Source organism: Aethina tumida, chromosome 4, assembly GCF_024364675.1.
Source record: "Aethina tumida isolate Nest 87 chromosome 4, icAetTumi1.1, whole genome shotgun sequence".
Taxonomy (NCBI): domain Eukaryota; kingdom Metazoa; phylum Arthropoda; class Insecta; order Coleoptera; family Nitidulidae; genus Aethina; species Aethina tumida.
Window position 1 is genome coordinate 27462279 of NC_065438.1, and position 20603 is coordinate 27482881.

The window sequence follows — 20603 nt, forward strand, 5'->3', positions numbered from 1 at the left end:
CAGATAGAAAATTACTTGTTGTAAAACATTGATTAACACACTCTAAGCGGATCGGGTAAAAATACCCGTCTCGAGAACTGTTGATTATTAGCGGGCCGGGTAATTTTTACCTTTTTGAATGTATTTACTTTAAAAACGGGGTGAGATAATTTTACTCTATTGGTTTACATATGGAACTGAAAGAATTATCTCTTATTTTTTGTTATCATTCAACGCCTATAGTGTGTTAATAAAAAATTGCTTAAAGAAGAATTGCTTTTATTTGTTTATTTAATTATACTTACATATAGTTTGACCACGCTAACATTTGGAATGAAATTTTATTGTGACATGTTACCTATTAAAAAAAAATTTATGACTTTGTGGCACGGACATCAAAAAAGGCCATCCCTGGTGTAGGGTGTTGGGTTCTATTTTGTGTGCATTGGTGGCATTTTGTTAAATTGGTGTTGGGATTGTTTCTAATTTGACGGAAGGTGTCTATGTTGTTGTATTTACGGGGTTACGGGGTTACGGGGTTTTTCAATCTCCCTATAAAAAATTGAACCTCCAAAGATTGTTTAAAGTTAGTAAATTTAAGTTATCGAGTTCTGATTGTTTTTCGTACTCTAATTCTGAATAGTTTGAATACTTTGGAAAGTTTGAGGGAAAAAACATGAGTTATTTAAATAAAATTTGTAATTTATTCCCGTTGCATAGATTTCTCCTCGATGGACGTAGTTCAGCGGATGAGGTGGATTTATTTGTGGTTTCCTTCTGGTTTCTCTGCGATAGATGTAACTTGTTGGAAGTTCCACTTGTGGATTCTTGAATCTCTTCTTACTGATTTCTCCGCAATGGAATGATTGAATTTTCGTAGATTTTTCTTGGAAATTATTTAAGTATAGTTGCATCTGTGTGTTGCTCTGGATTTCCTCGATGGATGGTCCTAAGTTGATCGTGTATAATTGTTATATTTGAATTGGTTTCCTATATTTTTAATAATAGACTATATCATGTATGTTGGGAATCACAACACTTACTTTTATTTTAAAAATTATTTATTTAACTTTAAACAAATACAATTAATACAATTAAAATGTTAAATGATTCGAATTGAATAGAATCGAATGTCGTTGCAAAATTCAAGGGACTTCTATTTATAAACTAACTTAACAAAGAACTTAAGATAAAATATAATTCTACAAACTATAAAATGGTATAAAATCTAGAGCATAATATCATTGTTAAAATTGCAACTTCGAAGGAATATAATATTGTGACAAAATAATTAAAATGGAAGTACAGAGTACAGAAGATTATATTTTAATACTAATGTGCATATAAATAAATAATTAAATATAACATGTATTTGAAATATACTCGAACATAAATAACTTGTTCAGTAAACAATTTGAACGTTGAGCAATGTTGACATTACTAAGATGGTTAATGAATAATCCTGAATGTAATACTTCAATTACAATTTATTACCTTTTACATTTTCTTTAATATAACCTCTATAGGCAAGACTTTGAGCAAATTTTTTTTCATCTGTGACATCATATAATAAAGTTTTGCACTTGCTATTTACTCCCATTTTTTTTCGAATAATTAGATCTATTAGTAAAATATTTGCTTGAGTGTTTATATTGGGAAAATCCTCGAAAGTATTTGATGTTGGATTTGTGTGAATATTAATCATAGTATTTTTGTGTATATTATGACTATTACCAATGCAATTCCACCAGTTGGTCAAAACAGTCATAGGATTAAAAGCAATTAATTCAGTCACAACCCAGTTTAGTGAGTAGTTAATTAGAGATTTTGATTGGCTGGTAGCTCCATTTCTGGCAACTTCAGTAAACTGGTGATTGACGTCTAATGACCTGCGTTTTCTTTGGCTTTCTACTGAGTCATTTTCAGAGTTGAATTGAAATAATCTCTTAGCTTTTGGATGACTTTTTAGTTTGTTTAAAAATAGTTCATATTTGGATTGAATTACTGATCCACGGTAGAATGTGTCACAGTAATTTATAAAAGTGTCAGTTTGATTTGATAATATTAATTCTGAAGGCGGTTCGGGTAAAGTTCTGGAATATTTATTGTATCCAGGATAACCTGCGTTACCATCTTGTCTGGGGCTAGTTTTGTTTCTTGATTTTAATTCATTAACTGATTCCGTTTTCACTGGAATAAAAAGAAACCAATGTTTTATATAACCTAGGCGTACATATATAGTGTCACCGTCTAATCCGCCACGACCTCCATTTCCACCTTTACCATCTTCGCCTGTTCTACCGTCATTCAGTTTTATTTTAATTTCAGATTTATTTAACGCAATAACCGTAATATTTCCTTTCTTTCCCCCAAATCCGCCAATACCACCGTTTCCTCCATTACCTCCATTACTACCTTCATGTCCTTTAACGATATAGAATGCACTATGTCGAGCATAATTATACACTATCGCAGGAACAATCAGTTTATCACTTGTTTCAGTCATACTAAATTGTGAATATTTTTTCTTAGTTGAATTTTCATCAGGATCAGGTGGACTTAATCCAATTTTGCCATTGACTCCATTTCCACCTTTTTGACCAGTTCCACCATTTCCTCCATTGGCAGATATAGTTAAATGGCCACCGTTAATTACTGTACCTACAATACCATAAAAATTTCCTCCTGGTTTACCTGGTAAACCTGGTATTCCACCTTTTCCATTTGGATCCGACCATGATATCCCGTCTTTTGCTGGCGGCAGATATTTTCCATTTGCCCCATTTAAATTAATAACTCTTTCACCTATAACTTCCCATTCTGGGGCAAAAAGAAAAATATGAATTTTGTATAAACTAGTTAAGTCTTTATTAATAAAAATTTTGTTAAGCGCGTATAATTCAATTATCTTAATATTTTCAATATTTGGGAGGTCACTAAATTTAAGATAAGCAGCACGTACGATTAATTTGTCTGTTACATATTGAATCTCAATTGTGTTGCTCATAGTGAAATTTAGAATATTACATAAAATAATATTTTGAGGTATATCTAATGAAATTTCGGATAGATCGATATCCGTCAACTTTTCAATTGATTGTAAAGGTGGTTTGTTTTGTAATTTTAATTCTTTGTAACACGTTTTTGCAATAGAGTCATTTACCGAAACTTGTATGTCATACTTTGATAATCTATGATAAATTTTAATTAAATGTTCGTAAATTTTTAGTTGTTCTGAGATATAATTAGATAGGTTATTTATAGTGTCAATCCAAATAGGTTCTAAGTCATTTGTTGAAGAATTTTCGTAAAGAGAACGTAAAAAATGAATGTGCGAATTATATGTTATGATAGATTTCAAAAAGGAATCTTGTATGATTATATTTTCTCGAGACATGAAATTAATTACAAATTTAGCAACATTTACTGGATTAGGATTAATAATGTTATCGATATTAAAATAACGTTGCGCTGCTACGAACCTTTCTTGTAATTCAAAAATGTCCGTACTATTATTTTTATTTTCATTTATTGCTTTGATAGCCTGATTACAAATTTCATTTAACTGACTTGAAGTTTTTTTATAAATTTCTATGATTAAGTCGTTGATGCACAATTTTGATTCAAACGATACTGTATAACCAAAATCACCTTCACCTTTTTCTTTATATATTAAATTGTTATAGACAATGTTTTCTAATTTTTTTTTTCCATCTTGCATTAAAGCAATTTCACTTAATTTACCAGGTTCGTCAGGCCTTCGAAACAAACCAATATTTATAAATTCATGTTCGTTTTTAATCAAAAATAAGTCAATGAATTGAATTGCTTTTACATATATATCTTTGGTGGAATTATTTCTTATGTAATTTTCACAGTCCAATTTTACATTTCTTAAGAAATTTACTACTGTTTCAATAATTTTTTCATCTGATACTAATTCGTAGATTTTCCCTTTTTTCACTATTGTGTTGTCAACTTTTGACACAACAAGTGCAACGCTGTTTTGAAATTTTGTCACGTCCTTAATTAAAGTGGTGGCATGATCTACAAGTAACATAAAATCACGTCTGTCAACCCCTATTCTAACTGATGAATAATTTATAACAAACACTAATTTAATATTGCTATAACGGTCAATAACTTTTTTTGTGCAATATGCAGCAGAGATCTCCTGTTCTGTACTTCTGGTGTCGCTAAATCCAGGCATGTCGTAAAATGCAGTGTTAGTTTCTGGATCAATCATTAACTCCGGAAAACGAGTTTTAGATGAAATTGATTTGCCAATTTTATCATTCAAGTCTTCTATCAAGTATTCTCCAGATCCATCATTAACTTCTTTGGATATTAAATGGTCGTTATTTCCTGCCATGAAATGTGTTAATGTCGATTTACCAGCACCAGTATTTCCAAGAATAAGTATTACATTTGTATTATTGGTATAATTAACGACAGAATCTCCTTCTTGCATAAGATCTAAAATTCTATTAACTTTTTTCGAAATATCGTCTGTCATACTGAAGAATTTAATAACCTACAATATTTAAATGTGTATAAATTAAAATTATTTATTAAATTATTTTGCACATTGTAATATTTAAATAATAAATTATATTAATATATTAATATTATATAAAATTTATATATATAAATGACGTTGTAAAGATTTGGAAATATTCATGAAATCAAATTTGCAAAAACGGTATATTTATGGATATACTGTTATTTAACTATTATTCATCTTCACCTAAGGTCAAGTTTCGCTTGTGAGAATATGCTGGCTGGGATGCAACAAAAATAATGTACATTCACGTATATAAGTGAGACAACAAATTTTCTGACTTGGTAATTTCATTATTTTTAAAACCGTTTGTGAATTAAAATAACCTAATGGTTTGAAACATTTACAAAATATTATTTGAATTATTATTATTAATATCAAACTTGTATGAATTTTAGTAGAATCGAAATACTATCAATAAAATATTATTAGAAACATCGTATCAATTAAAAAGAAGAATCAAAATTTTCATAAAATTTTACGTTATATTCGTATTAAAACTCTAAATTGGGCATGCTATAGTATATACAGTGTGGTTCATTTGAAAATGGGAAAGTGAAATTTGTATTTTTTGTACGATTTGGACGAATTTCATTTTTTTGTTTGAAAAGATGCACATATACACGTTTTTTAATCCAAAACCAAAGCATATCCGACCTTGGTGATAATGCCATTCAGAAGCTGATTGCGATGCTATACTAACGCGTGAATAAGTGGTCTACGAAGCGTTTAACAGTAATATAATCTGACAGACATGAATCTGCTTAGTTATGCTTACTATACAAAATAAATATGTCTTTACAATGGAATAATAATAATCTAAAACAAAGAGCACAAATGGTGAAGTTCGTAAAAAATATAATATAATAAATTAATTTGAAATTAAGCACAATATTTGGTTTTAATCAAAATATCTTTTGAATAATTAAATAAATACTTAATAACTATGTAAATAATTTGAAAAAGTTCTAATATGAAAGAAATTTTCACTTTTTGTATTTATTAACATGATAAAATATATTATGTATTTGAAATATGCATTTGTATGCACTACAATTGTTTTAAATAATTTAGAATCTAGTGAACAATTTATAAAGTGGTAGACCACTTATGCACGTAGATCGAATAATGTCTCCTTTTGATAAATGTTTAAATAACATTTATTTGATTAAAAATTGGAGAGTAGTAGAAAACATTTATTTTATTTAATATTACTTATTATTTTATATCACATCATTAGAATTTATTCAGCATAATTGCAAAAAAATATATCATTTTCTTTATAATGTTATAAGTTGAAAATATAAATGGTTAAAAGTAACAAAAAAAGAGACGAAATTATTTTACTTGATTTAATTTCAGTTACAACAAAAATTCTATGTACCACTAAAGTCTACAATTATAAAAATATGTACTCAGAATTCTGATAAAAATATCGGATTGGCAAACTAATATGTCTATGTACCGCAATTTGTATAAATATTACTATTTTACTGATATTTCAATTTTGAAATACCATTAACATTTTTGAAGGTTTCGGATAATTTGTCAAAATCTCTAAAATAATGTAATCACTCAAATGCATAAAATTAGTACTATTACAATGATTATTAATAACTAATATAAAATATTATAAGAAATATAATAATAAATAAATAAGTCTCACTCAAATAAGTTTTAAAATAATAGTTATGATTTTACTTACTTGTAATTAATTGTGCCAGTGTTTATCACAACTAACGAACTGTATGTTTTTATCTGTAGAAATACTAATTATAAATGCACTTTTCTCCGTTTAGTTGACCTTTATATGATACCACAAACAGGGAAATACTGCAAACTAAGATCTTTTACATTGTAACACTACACATGGCATACATATCTCCTTACTCATCTGAGATGAATTTGGGGGTTGAAAGGCTCGTGTCGTCTTCCTTTTCGACAGGCGATGCGCAGGATCCCGAAACCATAGAGTAAGACTGTCCAAAGTGGATGAGATTCATGTTTGGGGTCTTCTAAGTGGACTTTTCGTAAAGATAATTTAAGTTGTAGCAAATCGTTCAGGTGAACGTCTTCAATTTTTAAAGAATCAATAATCATTTTAGTATTAAGGTTGTCATCGTAAGTTGTTATGAATGGTTGTTTACTGACGATCTCAATGGTTGTGCTATTAATTGCTTAAATAACAAGGTGATTAGGTGACAATTAGAAAACTTAAAAATTCATTCTTTTACTCGTTCTTAAACTAAATATGTAAATATATTATAAAATATATGCATTAAAGTGGATCCCGTGTTTTTGGTATATCGTTACAAAATAGAATCTAACATATAGTTGATATAGTGCAGTTGAACTTATTTATCAGTTTCTGAGACACTGTGATTTGCTGATTAACGGAAAATATCTTGTTTAGTGACGAAATAAAAATAAATGTTTATAAATCTGATGGGAAACGATATGTTAAATGAATTCGAATTACATAGAACCTCCCTAGGATAGTCAACAGAAATCTCGTGACCTTTGCATAAAGCATCCTTAGAACTTCCCTGATAATTCCTACTTCACACTGTTACTTCCTTTGGTAGGACATTTCGCGTTCATTGGGATGTTTATAGAAATTTCCTGGGAAGTCTACTTTCATTGGAGTGAAACTTAGTGTAGTCATGAATTGACTTTAAATAACAATAATCGTAGTAGAAGAGTATATATACGATCAGGAGAACGTTACACTCAATGTAATAAAGCTGAAACTCTTACTTTTGGTGGAGGATGGGAATCGGTTTGGGGAGGCATTAGTTTGCAGGTACATACGGAACTGGGTGTCATTGCTGGAGGAAGTTTAACTACTGATAGGTATGTAAGGGAAATCATAGAACCTCATGTTGAACACTTTGCTCCATTTATTGGCAAAGAGTTTATTTCTATGTATGGTAATGCCCGACCTCACACTTCGAAAATTGTCAGAGAGATTTATGAGGTAAATATTCCGCTAATGAACTGGCCAGCTAAAGTCTGGATTTAAATCCAATTGAACATCTGTGGCATCATATGGGAAGTTAAATAAGAACACTTCAACCACCAAATAGTTTAAACCAACCAAAGGAAAAGATTATAGAAATTTAAAAGGACATTTATCAGGATGTCGTAAGAACATAATTTTGTGTATGAAGCGACGTTGTCAAAAGGTCATTAACGCACGAAATAATATACCGTATCAAAAATGATGAGCGTGTCTACTCGCATATTGAGACGGAACATCAATACCCCTTTGTAAACAAAAAGGAAAGATATACATGCAATTATGTGGGCGGGCCGAACTGACTGGAGGGGATCATTTGGTTTTGCTGCGTTTAGCATGCGGTTCGTCTCCGCAGACGTTGTTTTTAGTATATTTTATTTAATTTTTGGGATACATTTTTATTTTGAAAAAAGTAGTTTATTTTTAGAATACTTATTTTTGTTTTTGATATACCCTCAAAAAATATTTCATTTTACAGATTGAAAATTATACAAAGTTACGGAATTTAAATGGAGCATCCGAAGAACTCGAACTACATCCCTACGCATACGGAGAGTTACTAAATGCATTCGCAAAGATTAATTTACATTGTGCGCCGGCGTGCACCAGCACGGCGCATTGTCTCTGAGAGTAGGGATTCTTACTACCGGGCAAAACTTTTCTCTCTTTGTCGTGCATCCATCTCTTACAACATCCAGACACGAAGAGCATTTTTCGTACGGTATAGTGGTATCTCGATATACGAGTGCCCTGGCACACGAGTATTTTGAGATACGGGGAATCGCACACTACACCGCTGCACACGACGCCCCCGGTCTAACAATTTCTCCCACCTCAGACTAGACCTCAGTCCGTGTGCTTGTTTCCCTCGTTTTCGAAGCATTTTTGTACATTTACAAAACATTATCACATTTATTTTTATAACCAAGGGTCCGAAGAAGAAGACGATGTCTATTGAATTATAGCGTGAAATCATAGAAAAACATGAGCAAGGAGTGCGAGTAATTGACTTGGCGAGGATGTACGGACGTAGCACATCAATGACATGTACTGTGCTTAAACTGAAGGAGTTGACAAAGGGTATAACGCCAGCTAAGGGCGTTAATAAACCTGGTGTTTGGCCCTTCTGTTAAAAAATGTATACAGGAAAACGATCTACCCATGCAAATCCTTCTCGTTCTCGACTGCCCCTGTTCACCCACCAAATCTCGAAGATGATTTACTCGAAGAGTTCAAGTTTCTAAAGGTTCTTCACCTACCACCCAACAGCATTCCTATCCTGCAGTCCATGGATCAGCAGGTGATTTCTAATTTCAAGAAGTACACCAAGCATAGCACATTTTTCGGCGCTGCTTTGAGGTGACGGAGAACACAAACCTTACTCTTCGAGAGTTCTGGAAGGACCACTTTAACATCGTGACATGCACGATGTTAAAGTGGTCATGCATGACAGAATTATTGATCAGGCCTGGCTGGGTGTTACAACAAGGACCTTAACCTCTGCATGGAAGAAGCTGTGGCCTGAGGCTATAGCTGAAGGGGCGTTCGAAGGATTGGAACCCGAAGTGTCAGTGGTTGAGGAGATTGTTTCGCTGGGAAAATCCATGGGTCTGGAGGTGGATGAGAGAGATGTGAACGGTGGTTCAACAAAAAATTATTTTTGAGGAGGAGCCAGAGGTGGAGGAGATTATCTCTACAAGAGATATAAAGGAGATCTTGGGAATGTAGGAGAAAGTTGTAGAGTTCGTGGATAAAAATCACCCCGAAAAAGTTGCAACTGGTCGTGCATCGGGGTTGTTCAACGAAATTTGCCTAACTCAGTTCCGCAATATCCTGAAAGGGAGGGAGCTGGAATGGATTAATGGCATTTTAATTATCTTCGATGAGGAAAATTGCTTCGAGATACAAGCAATTTGACATACGAGCAAGGTTTTAAACCGGAATCCCACGGCGCGGGACTTGGCGAATCTGACTCGTGACTTGGCAATCCACGAGTCGTGGGAATGGGGAGGCTCGGCTCGGCTTGTCTTTCCCGTCTACTGTCGGTAAATGTAACACGAGTCAAAGGATAAACGAGATAGCGCAAGCGCGGCGATTCCAAATTGTCGGTTCTTCATAGCAATTCAGCAATTCGCGCGTTCTTTCGCGCGCCGTGGGAATGCTACCACTTTTGTAGGCTCACGACTTAGCGAACCTACTTCTCAAGCCTTGGCCGAAACGAATTAAACTCGTATGTCGAGGTACCACTGTATTAGTGCAAATAAACTAATTGAACAATGTTAAAATTTTATTATATTTAACTATTCCTCTGTATTTTTTTCGTTTTCAAGAAATATTCATAGATTTTTCTTAAAACTGGATCCTTAATTTATTAAATAATAATATAAGAAAAGTAACATACTTATTTCTTTTTTTAATTTTAAAAGTATTCCATAATTTTGTATATTACTATTTTACAAAATGCAAATTGAAATAATATATATATATATATATATATATACAGTCAGCGTCAGATCTGCAGTTACACCTCGAATTCAAATTCGTTCGCGGTGCATTGTCGGCCCCCCACCACATACTGCCCGCTCACTCCGCGTGTTTATGATAACTGATTAAAAACAATTAATCTACCTTGCACTGTCGAAAGGTAAAGATGCCTCGAAACATTTCTGATAAAACACGAACAAGGGAACAGTAATACAGAGATATGTCTAAATTTAAAACTGTTATTAAATTTAAAATTCTAATTACCACTAATAACGACGACGACGAACGAAACTGCTCATAATTATTTGATCGAATTCAATTTTAGTTATAATTTTAATATGGATCATAATATTTATAACATGAATTTTTGGGTGGTATTTAAACTTTTAAACAATAGTATTAATTAATTTATTTACAATATTTTTCATGTGTCTTGATCAACAAAAATAAACCATATAATAAAAAATATAAAAAAGTAGAACTAAACCAATAACTGCTGCAATAACACATCTAAAAACATTTATTTACTGTGTCACAATTGAACAGTGTTCAATGAACACTCGCACAGTTTTTACTACTATCCCCTCCAATCTCACACAGTCGCCGCAAGCGAATATAGCCTTTAAGGTGTAACTGCAGATCTGACGCCGACTGTATATATATATACAGTACGAAAAATGCTCTTCGTGTCTGGATGTTGTAAGAGATGGATGCACGACAAAGAGAGTAAAGTTTTGCCCGGTAGTAGAATCACTACTCTCAGTGTCAATGTGCCGTGCTGGTGCGCGCCGGCGCACAATGTAAATTTATCTTTGCGAATGCATTTAGTAACTCTCCATATGCGTAGGGATGTAGTTCGAGTTCTTCGGATGCTCCATTTAAATTCCGTAAATTGTATAATTTTCAATCTGTAAAATGAAATATTTTTTGAGGGTATATCAAAAACAAAAATAAGTATTCTAAAAATAAACTACTTTTTTCAAAATAAAAATGTATCCCAAAAATTAAATTAAATAAATAAATGCATAAGTAAAAAAAACTAAAAATAATTAAATAATGTGTTCAAAGACACCGACTCGTCTGCGGAGTCGAACCGCATGCTAAACGCAGCAAAACCAAATGATCCCCTCCAGTCAGTTCGGCCCGCCCACATAATTGCATGTATATCTTTCCTTTTTGTTTACAAAGGGGTATTGATGTTCCGTCTCAATATGCGAGTAGACACGTTCATCATTTTTGATACGGTATATAATACAATTTATATTATTTAATAAACTGACTGTAAATAGTTTAAAATATATATCCTTAATTATTGATCACAAATTAATTTGTTTAAGAAATTAAAAAAAATTCACATTGAGATATTGGAAATGTCATATTTTACTAAATAATTTGAAAGTCAAACGTATTTCATATTTAATTATGTTTATTTTAATATGAATTTATTTTAAGGAAGAATTAGACATCTATTTCAAAAGAAATTGTTTCATAACTATAATTCTACATATATTTAATTATAATTAGGTAAAAATGAAAAATTATATAATTTAATTATATAATATTATTATTATTATTTTTTTAATTCAGTAATTTAATTTAAATTATAGCAGTTACTTACTCCATTAAATTATAAGTACATAATTAATTTGCAAGTTTTATAAATTAAAACTTGAGTACAGTGTTCGATCGTAAGAAATTAGATTAAAAACACAACCACTGTTCAAAATTCAGTGTCAGAAAACTTAAACCAAGGTAAATGTGGTAACATAACATTCTGTCAACATAACCTAAAACTTTTTATATGGTAAACAAATCTATAGAAAAGATTCTATACGAACTGACAAGATGCCGCAATGTTTTCATGTTCTTCGATGTTTTAACTGCAATTTATTTCAAGTAATTATAATTAAACATAGTGGACATCAAGTCAAAAAAATTCCAAAGTGGATTTGTAAAGTGTGTGGTGAAAAACAGTCTGTAAAGAAGGTAAGTATATGATTTTCTTTTAAGCAAAGATATTTATATTACTTTAGGTATTTGGTAATGGAACAGGAAAGGAATGTAGACTGTTTGTACAAGAATTAAATGAGAAGCAAATATTAAATGACTCGATAACTAGTGAAAACTTTGAAAGGGAATATGAACGTCCTAATGTATTGAGGAAAGAAGATGAAACTATTATTAATATTTTTAAGAATGAAGATGTAATTGCAAAAAGTAAATGGGAAGAGTTTAAAAGTTCTTCCGAGGATGAGGATCAGGCTACAAATGCAGATGATGCATCTTCAACTTTTTGTTTCCAGTTGCCTCAGAAAAAGAGGGCTAAAAATAAACAAGGAACATCAAATAAAAGGAAGAGGAATGAAAATGATAATGGCAATGTTAATAAATGGGAAACCTCAAAGATAAAAGTCATGCAAGAAGATTGTCATGAGAACTACACACAGATTTCACAAAATGATAATTATGTAAAGTCAAAAATAAAAAATTATAAGACTAGTGATGTTCACCAAAGTACATTACATTCATTGGACAACAAAATATTGGAAGAAATACCTTGTGAATCAATAATAAAAAATAAATATATCAAAAATAATGAACTTAAAGTTACTACAAATGATTTAAATAACAAAACTATAAATACACATAGTAAATGGAATGAATGTTTGGATGATCAAATAGATGAAACTGGACTTGAACGATGTATCTCTGAGAAATCTATAAATAACAGATGGGATGAATCTGTAGAAGTGAATGTTAATGATATAAATGAAAAAGAAGAAATTTCAGATAATTTAAGAAACGTTGAAAAGGAATCTAATTTTGAAAATAACGATGTACCTAGCAAGAAGTCAATATTTGAATCAGAAGATGACAATTTTAATTTTGAAATTTAGATTAAAGAATTTAACCGATATTTGTGTTATAACTATATGTAAATGAATATTTATTTGTCGTATTTATTAATAAATTATATTTTTTTTATAATGTTTATTCTTGGAAAGAAGTTTAAATTTTGGAAATCAGAATATATCTACTAGGAAATCAATATATATCATCAAAAGATGACAATTTAAATGTTGATTATTGTTGATTTAGATTAAAGAATTTAATTTAACATATAAACTTAAAATAATTTAAATTTTGATATTAATATTAAATTCTTTAACCAGTATTTGTGTTATTATTAATATTTTATTTATTTGTTATATTTATTAATAAATTACAATGTATTTTTATTTATGTGGGTAATTAAAACAAAATTGCATGTTGTACATATTATATTTCTTTAATTAAGGAGAAATTTCAGAAAGCAAACAAAATGCTGAAGCTAATGCTTATGACAATACATAGAATTTTACTGTCTTTATTTTGTCGTCAAAATTTCGTTGTTTCAGTTACTGTTAGTCTCACAATTTTTTGTCGTTGCGTTATACACAAATTATAAATATGACGCTACATAAATACTATATACAAAGGCAACAAAGTCAAAAGACTAGAAAAATTCAATACAAAAAAGAAGATTAAATAAAAAACCATTATTATTTTACAGTATTTTTGACATAAATAATATATACAATTACAACTAACACAGCATTTGTATGAAATGAATTATTGCCTTCTTTGCGATTGCTTCAAAATGCAATTATACAATGATTATTTTTTGTTTATAATTTAATATCCTGGATACTATATATGTTATGTATGTATGTATGTATATTTATTTGAGCTCTTTTTATGTATTTTTTTACTAGTTCTATAAAAATAGCAGGAGTATAGATGTTTTTCTGGAAGTGTAGCAGGTACCTACATTTACTATGATTGTTTTTACATATAAAGCCAAAAGCTTCTAGAGAGTACAATATGTATTAAATAGAAATTAAAAACTAGAGATCACAATTTATAGCTAATTTTAAAATGATATTTTTGAATACGGAAACCTAGGAAAATCCTTTTGGTTATTTCATAATAAATCTAGCTATATTTTTTAAATGCTTTGATAAATAAAACATTGTAAGTCAGTCGAGTTATGTGTGAATATTAATGTTTTCACGTTTTCCTTCTTCTCCTAATACCAACTTCTCTTAGTGTGCCTCGAGGTCTCGAAACCATAGTGTTGTTTCTGCCTCTTCCTTTCATGTCTATTTTGGCCAAAGGGATACCTCCACGCCTTACGTCTGCGCCACGATCTAACAAAACATTAAAAAACTAATTTAAAAAATTCATATGTAAGGGACAAAAATTATAAAAAATTGTGTATTGTTTAGTTTATTTAGTAATTAACATGCTGTTAAATTAATACTTTACTTACTTAGGTGTTTTAATAAAGTCAATTTTCGGGGGATATTCTGCCTGAACTAATGGAAGAGTCCTTGCAGCTACCAATGAAACATTAGTAAAGAAATGTTATTTAAAAAAGGTTGAATGCTAAATTACGTAAACACAATATTGTTCTCAATTTTAGCAAAAATAGTTTGAATAAATTATTATATTAGTAAGTTATTCAAGTGTGTACCCCTAGCCAAATAATTCCAAATTACTGGTCCCAGTTTAAAGCACAAATCAATTAAAAACATGATAAAATACTGACTAAAGATATTATTTTATTAAATGAATGTTTATATTTTTTTGTTAGTTATAAATTCCCCTGTTAATAACTCCCAATACTTTAAAATTGGTTATCAATAACAATTGTTTCTTACCAAGTGGCAGATCATCGTTTACTTTTCTTTTCCTAGTTTTTTGTTGAAAGTTGTTGGGCAAAATATCACCTGGTATTCTGTTCCTAGCATTTTGATGATGATGATTTTGACTGTGATTTACTGTGCAAGATGCACGACCCTTACAAGCAATTAGATGCTTCAACTGGTCGTGAAGGAATGACATTTCTTCCGGTTTCAACTGGTCTATTTTATTTTGTAATTCAAAGGGATCTAAAAGAAGTTCTTATAGGCCTTGAACAGAATTAAAAAATAGTGCCACATTACCTTTTCTTAAATTATAATACGTCCTCAGCCCTGTAGTAAATTCGCAGTACAAGAAATTATGGGTGGCGTTTATAGTCCTAACGCATGAATAAGTATTATTATTCGCGTTCATACAAAAGCAAAATGGACCAGCCGTCCATAATGGAGCGGTTTTCCAGTGATCGTTGTCGTGATGGAAACAATTCATTCTCTCGGAACCACATTCTTTTTCCAGTTGATCTTTCTTCTTTTGCTTGCGTAACTTTTTCTTTAGACGTTCCGCCTTAAGGCGACGTTTTTCTTCTTTTGCCAAGTCCCGTTCGTCTGAGAAATTCGTGCAGTCACAGTTATCAATGTCATAGTCAGTTTTACTTGGTAAGGGTATACGATCAATTTCCGGTGCCTGCAATTTAAACTTTCATAAATATTGCTGGACGAAAATGTAAAATTTACCTTTGTTGTCCAAGTATTGGGTTTTCTGTTTGGTTCTGTCGGTTTGGTCGTTCCTTCATGTATGGGTCCCCTAGTGGTATGGTGAAGTCTGTGCTGATGTCTGTGTGGATTTGTAAAATCTTCCACAGGATTGTGTGTGGTTAATTCTGATTTACCAAGCTGAGACAAACTAATATATTCGTTTTCTGTGGTGTTCTCAGCATGTATAATTTTCCTTCTTTTTGCAGGTCTCGATGTAGCATTTTCAAAATCAGTAGGCTTCTTTCTTTTTCGTTTAATTATTCGGGTATTGTTCACCAGTTTGACATTGTTTACTCTACTTACAGATCTGTTTGGATTTAAATGAACTTGTAGTTCATTAAATTCGGGCAAATCTAAATTCTTGGAGCTACTTCTACTTATTCCAACTTCTTCCGAATCATCATCTTCTTCCTGTTCCTCATTATCATCATCGGCAGGTTTTTTTTGTTTAAGATGTTTTCTAATGTGTTTTAAGGTCTCAAGCTTTTGTTTTAGTTGTTGAATTTCCAAGTTAATATTGTGTCTGGATTGCAACCAAGTTTTCTTGTCGTGATAAATTGCAGTAGGGCAATTTACAGTATTCCTATGAATAACGCATTTTGGAGTATTGTCTGAAATTGAGTTGGTTTCTAAGTTGACTTCCACGGTTGGTTCTCGGACAAGTGTGGCATTTACAGTCTGCAAAATACGGCATAAATTGGTTGTACTTAATTGTATTAAGAGAAGAGTTTACCTGTAAACCATTAATTTTTCCTCTAACGTCTTCCATTGCATTTTCTACATGCTCTAAAGTGTTACGTTTTTGTCTTCTTGATAGTGACAGCGATGATATTTTGTTTTGGTCTAAATCTTCCCACAAAACTACATCCTCAATTATCTCTCGCTTAATACGCCCAAGCCTTATATCCCGTTTTGTTAAGTTGGCCTAAAAATGATAAACATGAGACATTATTGATGATACTCATCATTTGTACTCACAGCTATTTTCTTGTAGACCAGTCCATTTGGCGTAAAACAGGCACATTTTCTGTATAAGTTTGAGGAGGGTTGGGGAATTAATTTGCACTTATGCCTCCTCCATCTTCCATCCTCCAAAGAACAGTACCACTTTTGTCCACGTTTACAAGGTAGTCGAAAACTCTCTTGAGCACATTCAACAGCTAGTCTTTCAAATTTACTTGCGACTACTCCTGCTGACAGTCTATTATCTTGTAATAATTCACTTCCTAAAACCAATGAGGTGTTGTAAATCTTATGTATATGCTGAAATCATCAAGAAGTGGTTTTATGTGTAGTTTTTTATAAAAATAAATTCGAAAGGAAGGTGTTTCGTCAGCGTTGAAATTATTATCAAATATTAGTACCCTCACCCGTTAATAAATCTTTATTAGTATCGTCTTCTTCATTAATGGCATCATCATCCACCAGATCGTCATTCTCGTCTTCATCATCCTCAAGGTAGTCGTCTGGGTTGGCTAGTGTTAGTTCCTCACCTGACTCGTAAACTTTTGCAGGAGTTGGAGCTACCGTCGATCTATCTACTACTATCGCGTCTGACAAATTGGTAAACACTGTACCTTCAGTACTGTGATAGGCGTTTGTTGTAAATGGAGATTCTGTTGTTACGTTTTTGGCGTTCATGGCAGCGGTGTATTTATTGGCCCGCAGTTTAGCATCCAAATGTGGGGTTTCACGACGGCCCGAACTAATAAAAATTAATAAATTATACTTGATTTATACAATCTATGTGTAAACAGATACCTTTCTATTAAAAATGTGTCTGGCCACTTCTTTACATTGCGCTTCCTCATGGAATTCAAAAACAGCGGAAGCACAGACCTGCCATCCATGTGTGCAGGTGGATCAACGCCAGCCATATGCAGAAACGTTGGTGCCAAGTCGATGTTAAGTACGATATCATCCACGACAGTACCTGGTTCAACACCGGGTCCACGCACCAAAAATGGAACTCTCACGTCGAACTCAAAGGGAAAACTTTTACCCTTAATGAGGCCAAACTGTCCTAAATGATATCCATGGTCAGACGTGTATACGATGTATGTGTTCTCTAATTCGCCCAGTTCTTGTAACTCGTCGACAACTCTTTGCACCGCTGCATCTACAGACTGCAGGGTTTGTAAACGTTTGGTCATAAGGAGGTCGGTAAATTGTTTGTGTATTGGTTGCATGCGCTGTGTAATTTGAAGAATCCATTGCTTGTCTGGGTTTGGTGCGTAATCATATGATGGAGTACTGCAACAAAAAATGTTTATGTTAGATTATATTAAATTAAAATGATTTAACCCAGTTAAACACGTTTAACAGTGATGAATGTGTTTGTAAGTAGTCGGGCAACCGACTATGATTTATAGAGTATCAATGACGCACTGTTCCCAACAGATTTGCCATCTATAAGATTGATTTCGGCCTCCTATTTACATAAAGTCAATCGGATTTCAGAGATATTCATTTGATTAGAACATGCTAATAGTTTGCATGCAGCGTCCCGAGTAGTGGGTCATGAGCTGTGCGGAACACTTAGCATTCGTATGGGACACGTGAGAATAAATTTAAGAGGCGCTCGTTTCCGAATACCGTGACTATGCGAGCAATTCAAATAAATATAAGAGAAATACCGCCACGTGGATTGACGATAGATAACGAACGCACACCCACACGTTCGATGCGCGCCAATCAACTCTGCTATCTGACCCGCTAATCTGTCTCAATTTACATACTTAAAATGGGGAAGTTCGTGCCAGAAAGTCAGGTATATTTTACGCTGGATGCATTATTTATGGGTTCGGCGTTGCCCCGACTGAAGCATACGTCACCGGTAAATACTTTATGAAGTCAAAAGTCATTGGGACCGAAATTATTCAGTGCCCCGCTCAAAACTTGTACTAATGCATGGGTTCTATGTTTTATTCACCGAAAAATTCTTTCGAACAACGTATTTTTATAATTCCTTTGCCAACGGTTTGTTTTGATTGAATTACTTTCCACGGTAGCAGACATTATTTATGTTTTTCATGAATTGTCATTTATAAAATTTACTGAATTCTGTGTCCAATAGTACTTTTACAAGTATTTTCAGAGCAAATAGAGAAAAGCAAATTTGTGTCAGAGTGACCAGAGTTCGTTTTTTTATAATATTGATTGCCGCAAAATGCATTTTGATATATTTTATCGTTTTTTAAATATCTAAGGAAATTGACGTTTGGTAGACTTGATTTAATAAATTTTTTACTTATCCTTTTTTCAAACAATTTTTTAAAATTTCGAAACAATTAGTGTAACTTTTTTATTTCTAATGTAAACTATAATTGAATTTGGTTTTCTAGATATTCTAAACAAATTGACCTTTGCAATTTATTTTGTATATTTAACTAAAATTAAGAATATATTTGTAAATTATAATATATTTAATATTTTTATTAATGAAATATGAAAAATAGTATTATACATAAATGACTATTTGTCAAAAGAATTATTATTATTTGGTGGCTATAATGGTGGCTATAAAATTAGGTTTCAGGAATATATATATAAAACAGTTTTACAGAAATATTTTTAGCTAATTTAGTTATCACAAATTAAATTTTTTGTAAATCTTCAATTTTTCGGAAATTTCAAAGACGTTAACTCAATCTGAAATAAAAAAGTTATAGATATTACCAATATCTCAAAATTGATCTTAAGACATTTTTTGGGTAATAAAGCTTATAAAATTCTAACCTTTACACTATCTTATATGTCTTTAAGGAAAGATTTTTAATTTCAGACTATTTAATTTATAAACTTCATTTAATTATAGTTTTTATTATACTATGTTACCCAATTTTTTAATAATTTAATTTGGATTCAAATATATATATATATATATATATATATATATATATATATATATATATATATATATATATATATATATATATATATATATCAAACAGTTTTATAGAAATATCGTCATATTTTAGCTAATTTAGTTATCAAAAATTAAATTTTTTAGAAATCTAATAAAGTTTATAAAGCTCTAACCTTTACACTATCTTATATGAATATATAGGAAGAATTGAATTTCAGACTATTTAGTTTATAAAATTTATTTAATTATATTTATTTAATTTATTTTTATTATACTATTTTACCTAAATTTTTAATAAAAACAAACCATTTAAAATATTTTTAATATTAATATATTATTAAAAATATTTTTGATAATATGTTATTAAAATATTTATAATATAATTATTTTTATACCACATTCAAATTGAACAACATTTTCTTTAACAAAAAACAACTAACATCAAATAATTTAAAAATATTAAAATTGAATGTTATTCTGCTAAACATCAAACATTCAATTCTTAAAATTATTAGAAGTTATTATATTAATTTTTGTCATTACTTTTAACTAATATTTATACTAATGTCATTTCAATTATTGAAAGAAACAAGCATATTGTAACTAGTTTCTTTTTCATTTATGTTGTATCACTTAATCTGTGAATAAATTTCAACAATAATCATAAAATTATTTATGTTTATCCACAAGTCTTAATTCACAACAGTAAGACTAATTAAACTAATGTAAATAACGTCTGAATGTGTAGCTTATGAAATCGAATGAGATAAAACAACTTTTTGAGAAATTTAATTCCCGCAGGAATTGAGGTAGAAGTTTGTGAAGAATACCACTAACTTCAAGAATTGACGACAACGGTCGGTCATCAGATCTGTGGAAACCCACGAATTATTATAAAAGGCACACGATGAATGAGGATAAAAGAATTGTAAATGTCACGAAGAATCTTCAGATAATGATGAACCTGACGCTGCATCGGTACCTTCAAAAGTAATAGTAGATAAGGCCAAGTTTTAAAGAATATCTGAAGGTACAAATAAAGTATCTGGCGAGATTAATTCATGAATCGGAAGAGGTTGATAATCAAGAACGAAGATTAGTATTCAGAAAACAAAATAAAAATTCATTTTTGACAGACAAAGTGAAAGTCTTTCTTCAAAGGTTCAGGCTCATAGTCTTGTCGGTGTTATTATGAGATGAAAAAGGACTTCAACATAAAGTAGTCAAAGAGGCAGAAATAAAACTATTAAT

The 20603-nt window shown here is 31.0% G+C and overlaps 3 protein-coding genes across 6 annotated transcripts in view; 1 reads left to right on the forward strand and 2 right to left on the reverse strand.

Moving 5' to 3' along the window:
* Positions 1-352: 352 nt before the first annotated feature.
* On the reverse strand, positions 353-6295 carry LOC126265406 (uncharacterized). Its single transcript, XM_049966770.1, has 5 exons — positions 6246-6295; positions 2917-4513; positions 2227-2799; positions 1714-2169; positions 353-480 (listed from the first exon to the last, which is right to left on the reverse strand). Exons 2-5 carry the CDS (start codon positions 4493-4495, stop codon positions 353-355), a joined length of 2736 nt encoding a protein of 911 aa, XP_049822727.1. The 5' UTR covers positions 4496-4513; positions 6246-6295.
* Positions 6296-11790: 5495 nt separating this feature from the next.
* Positions 11791-13027, forward strand: LOC109605853 (uncharacterized). Its single transcript, XM_049965947.1, has 2 exons — positions 11791-12029; positions 12077-13027. Exons 1-2 carry the CDS (start codon positions 11889-11891, stop codon positions 12938-12940), a joined length of 1005 nt encoding a protein of 334 aa, XP_049821904.1. The 5' UTR covers positions 11791-11888; the 3' UTR covers positions 12941-13027.
* A 279-nt stretch (positions 13028-13306) lies between these two features.
* The window catches only part of LOC109605850 (extracellular sulfatase SULF-1 homolog), a 126511-nt gene continuing 119214 nt past the window's right edge, over positions 13307-20603 (reverse strand). For 2 of the 4 annotated variants that reach the window (XM_049965936.1, XM_049965937.1), the window contains 9 exons: positions 17246-17737; positions 16855-17189; positions 16463-16710; positions 16218-16409; positions 15464-16162; positions 15032-15413; positions 14747-14977; positions 14356-14422; positions 13307-14233 (listed from right to left, as the gene is read on the reverse strand). In XM_049965936.1, the coding sequence (XP_049821893.1) occupies positions 14113-14233; positions 14356-14422; positions 14747-14977; positions 15032-15413; positions 15464-16162; positions 16218-16409; positions 16463-16710; positions 16855-17189; positions 17246-17737 (2767 nt within the window). In that variant the 3' untranslated portion in view covers positions 13307-14112. The remainder of the gene's footprint in view (positions 14234-14355; positions 14423-14746; positions 14978-15031; positions 15414-15463; positions 16163-16217; positions 16410-16462; positions 16711-16854; positions 17190-17245; positions 17738-20603) is intronic. The other 2 variants (XM_049965939.1, XM_049965938.1) reach the window with 2 other exon arrangements.

Excerpts from the sequence above, each read along its gene's own strand:
- LOC109605853 (XM_049965947.1), top strand. The coding sequence starts at position 11,889 with ATGCCGCAATGTTTTCATGTTCTTCGATGTTTTAACTGCAATTTATTT. Across the intron at positions 12,030-12,076 it reads AAAAACAGTCTGTAAAGAAG|GTATTTGGTAATGGAACAGG; the intron begins GTAAGTATATGA and ends ATATTACTTTAG.
- LOC126265406 (XM_049966770.1), bottom strand. The coding sequence starts at position 4,495 with ATGACAGACGATATTTCGAAAAAAGTTAATAGAATTTTAGATCTTATG. Across the intron at positions 2,170-2,226 it reads AGGTCGTGGCGGATTAGACG|TGAAAACGGAATCAGTTAAT; the intron begins GTGACACTATAT and ends TTTTTATTCCAG. Across the intron at positions 481-1,713 it reads CAACTGGTGGAATTGCATTG|ACACCTTCCGTCAAATTAGA; the intron begins GTAATAGTCATA and ends ACAACAACATAG.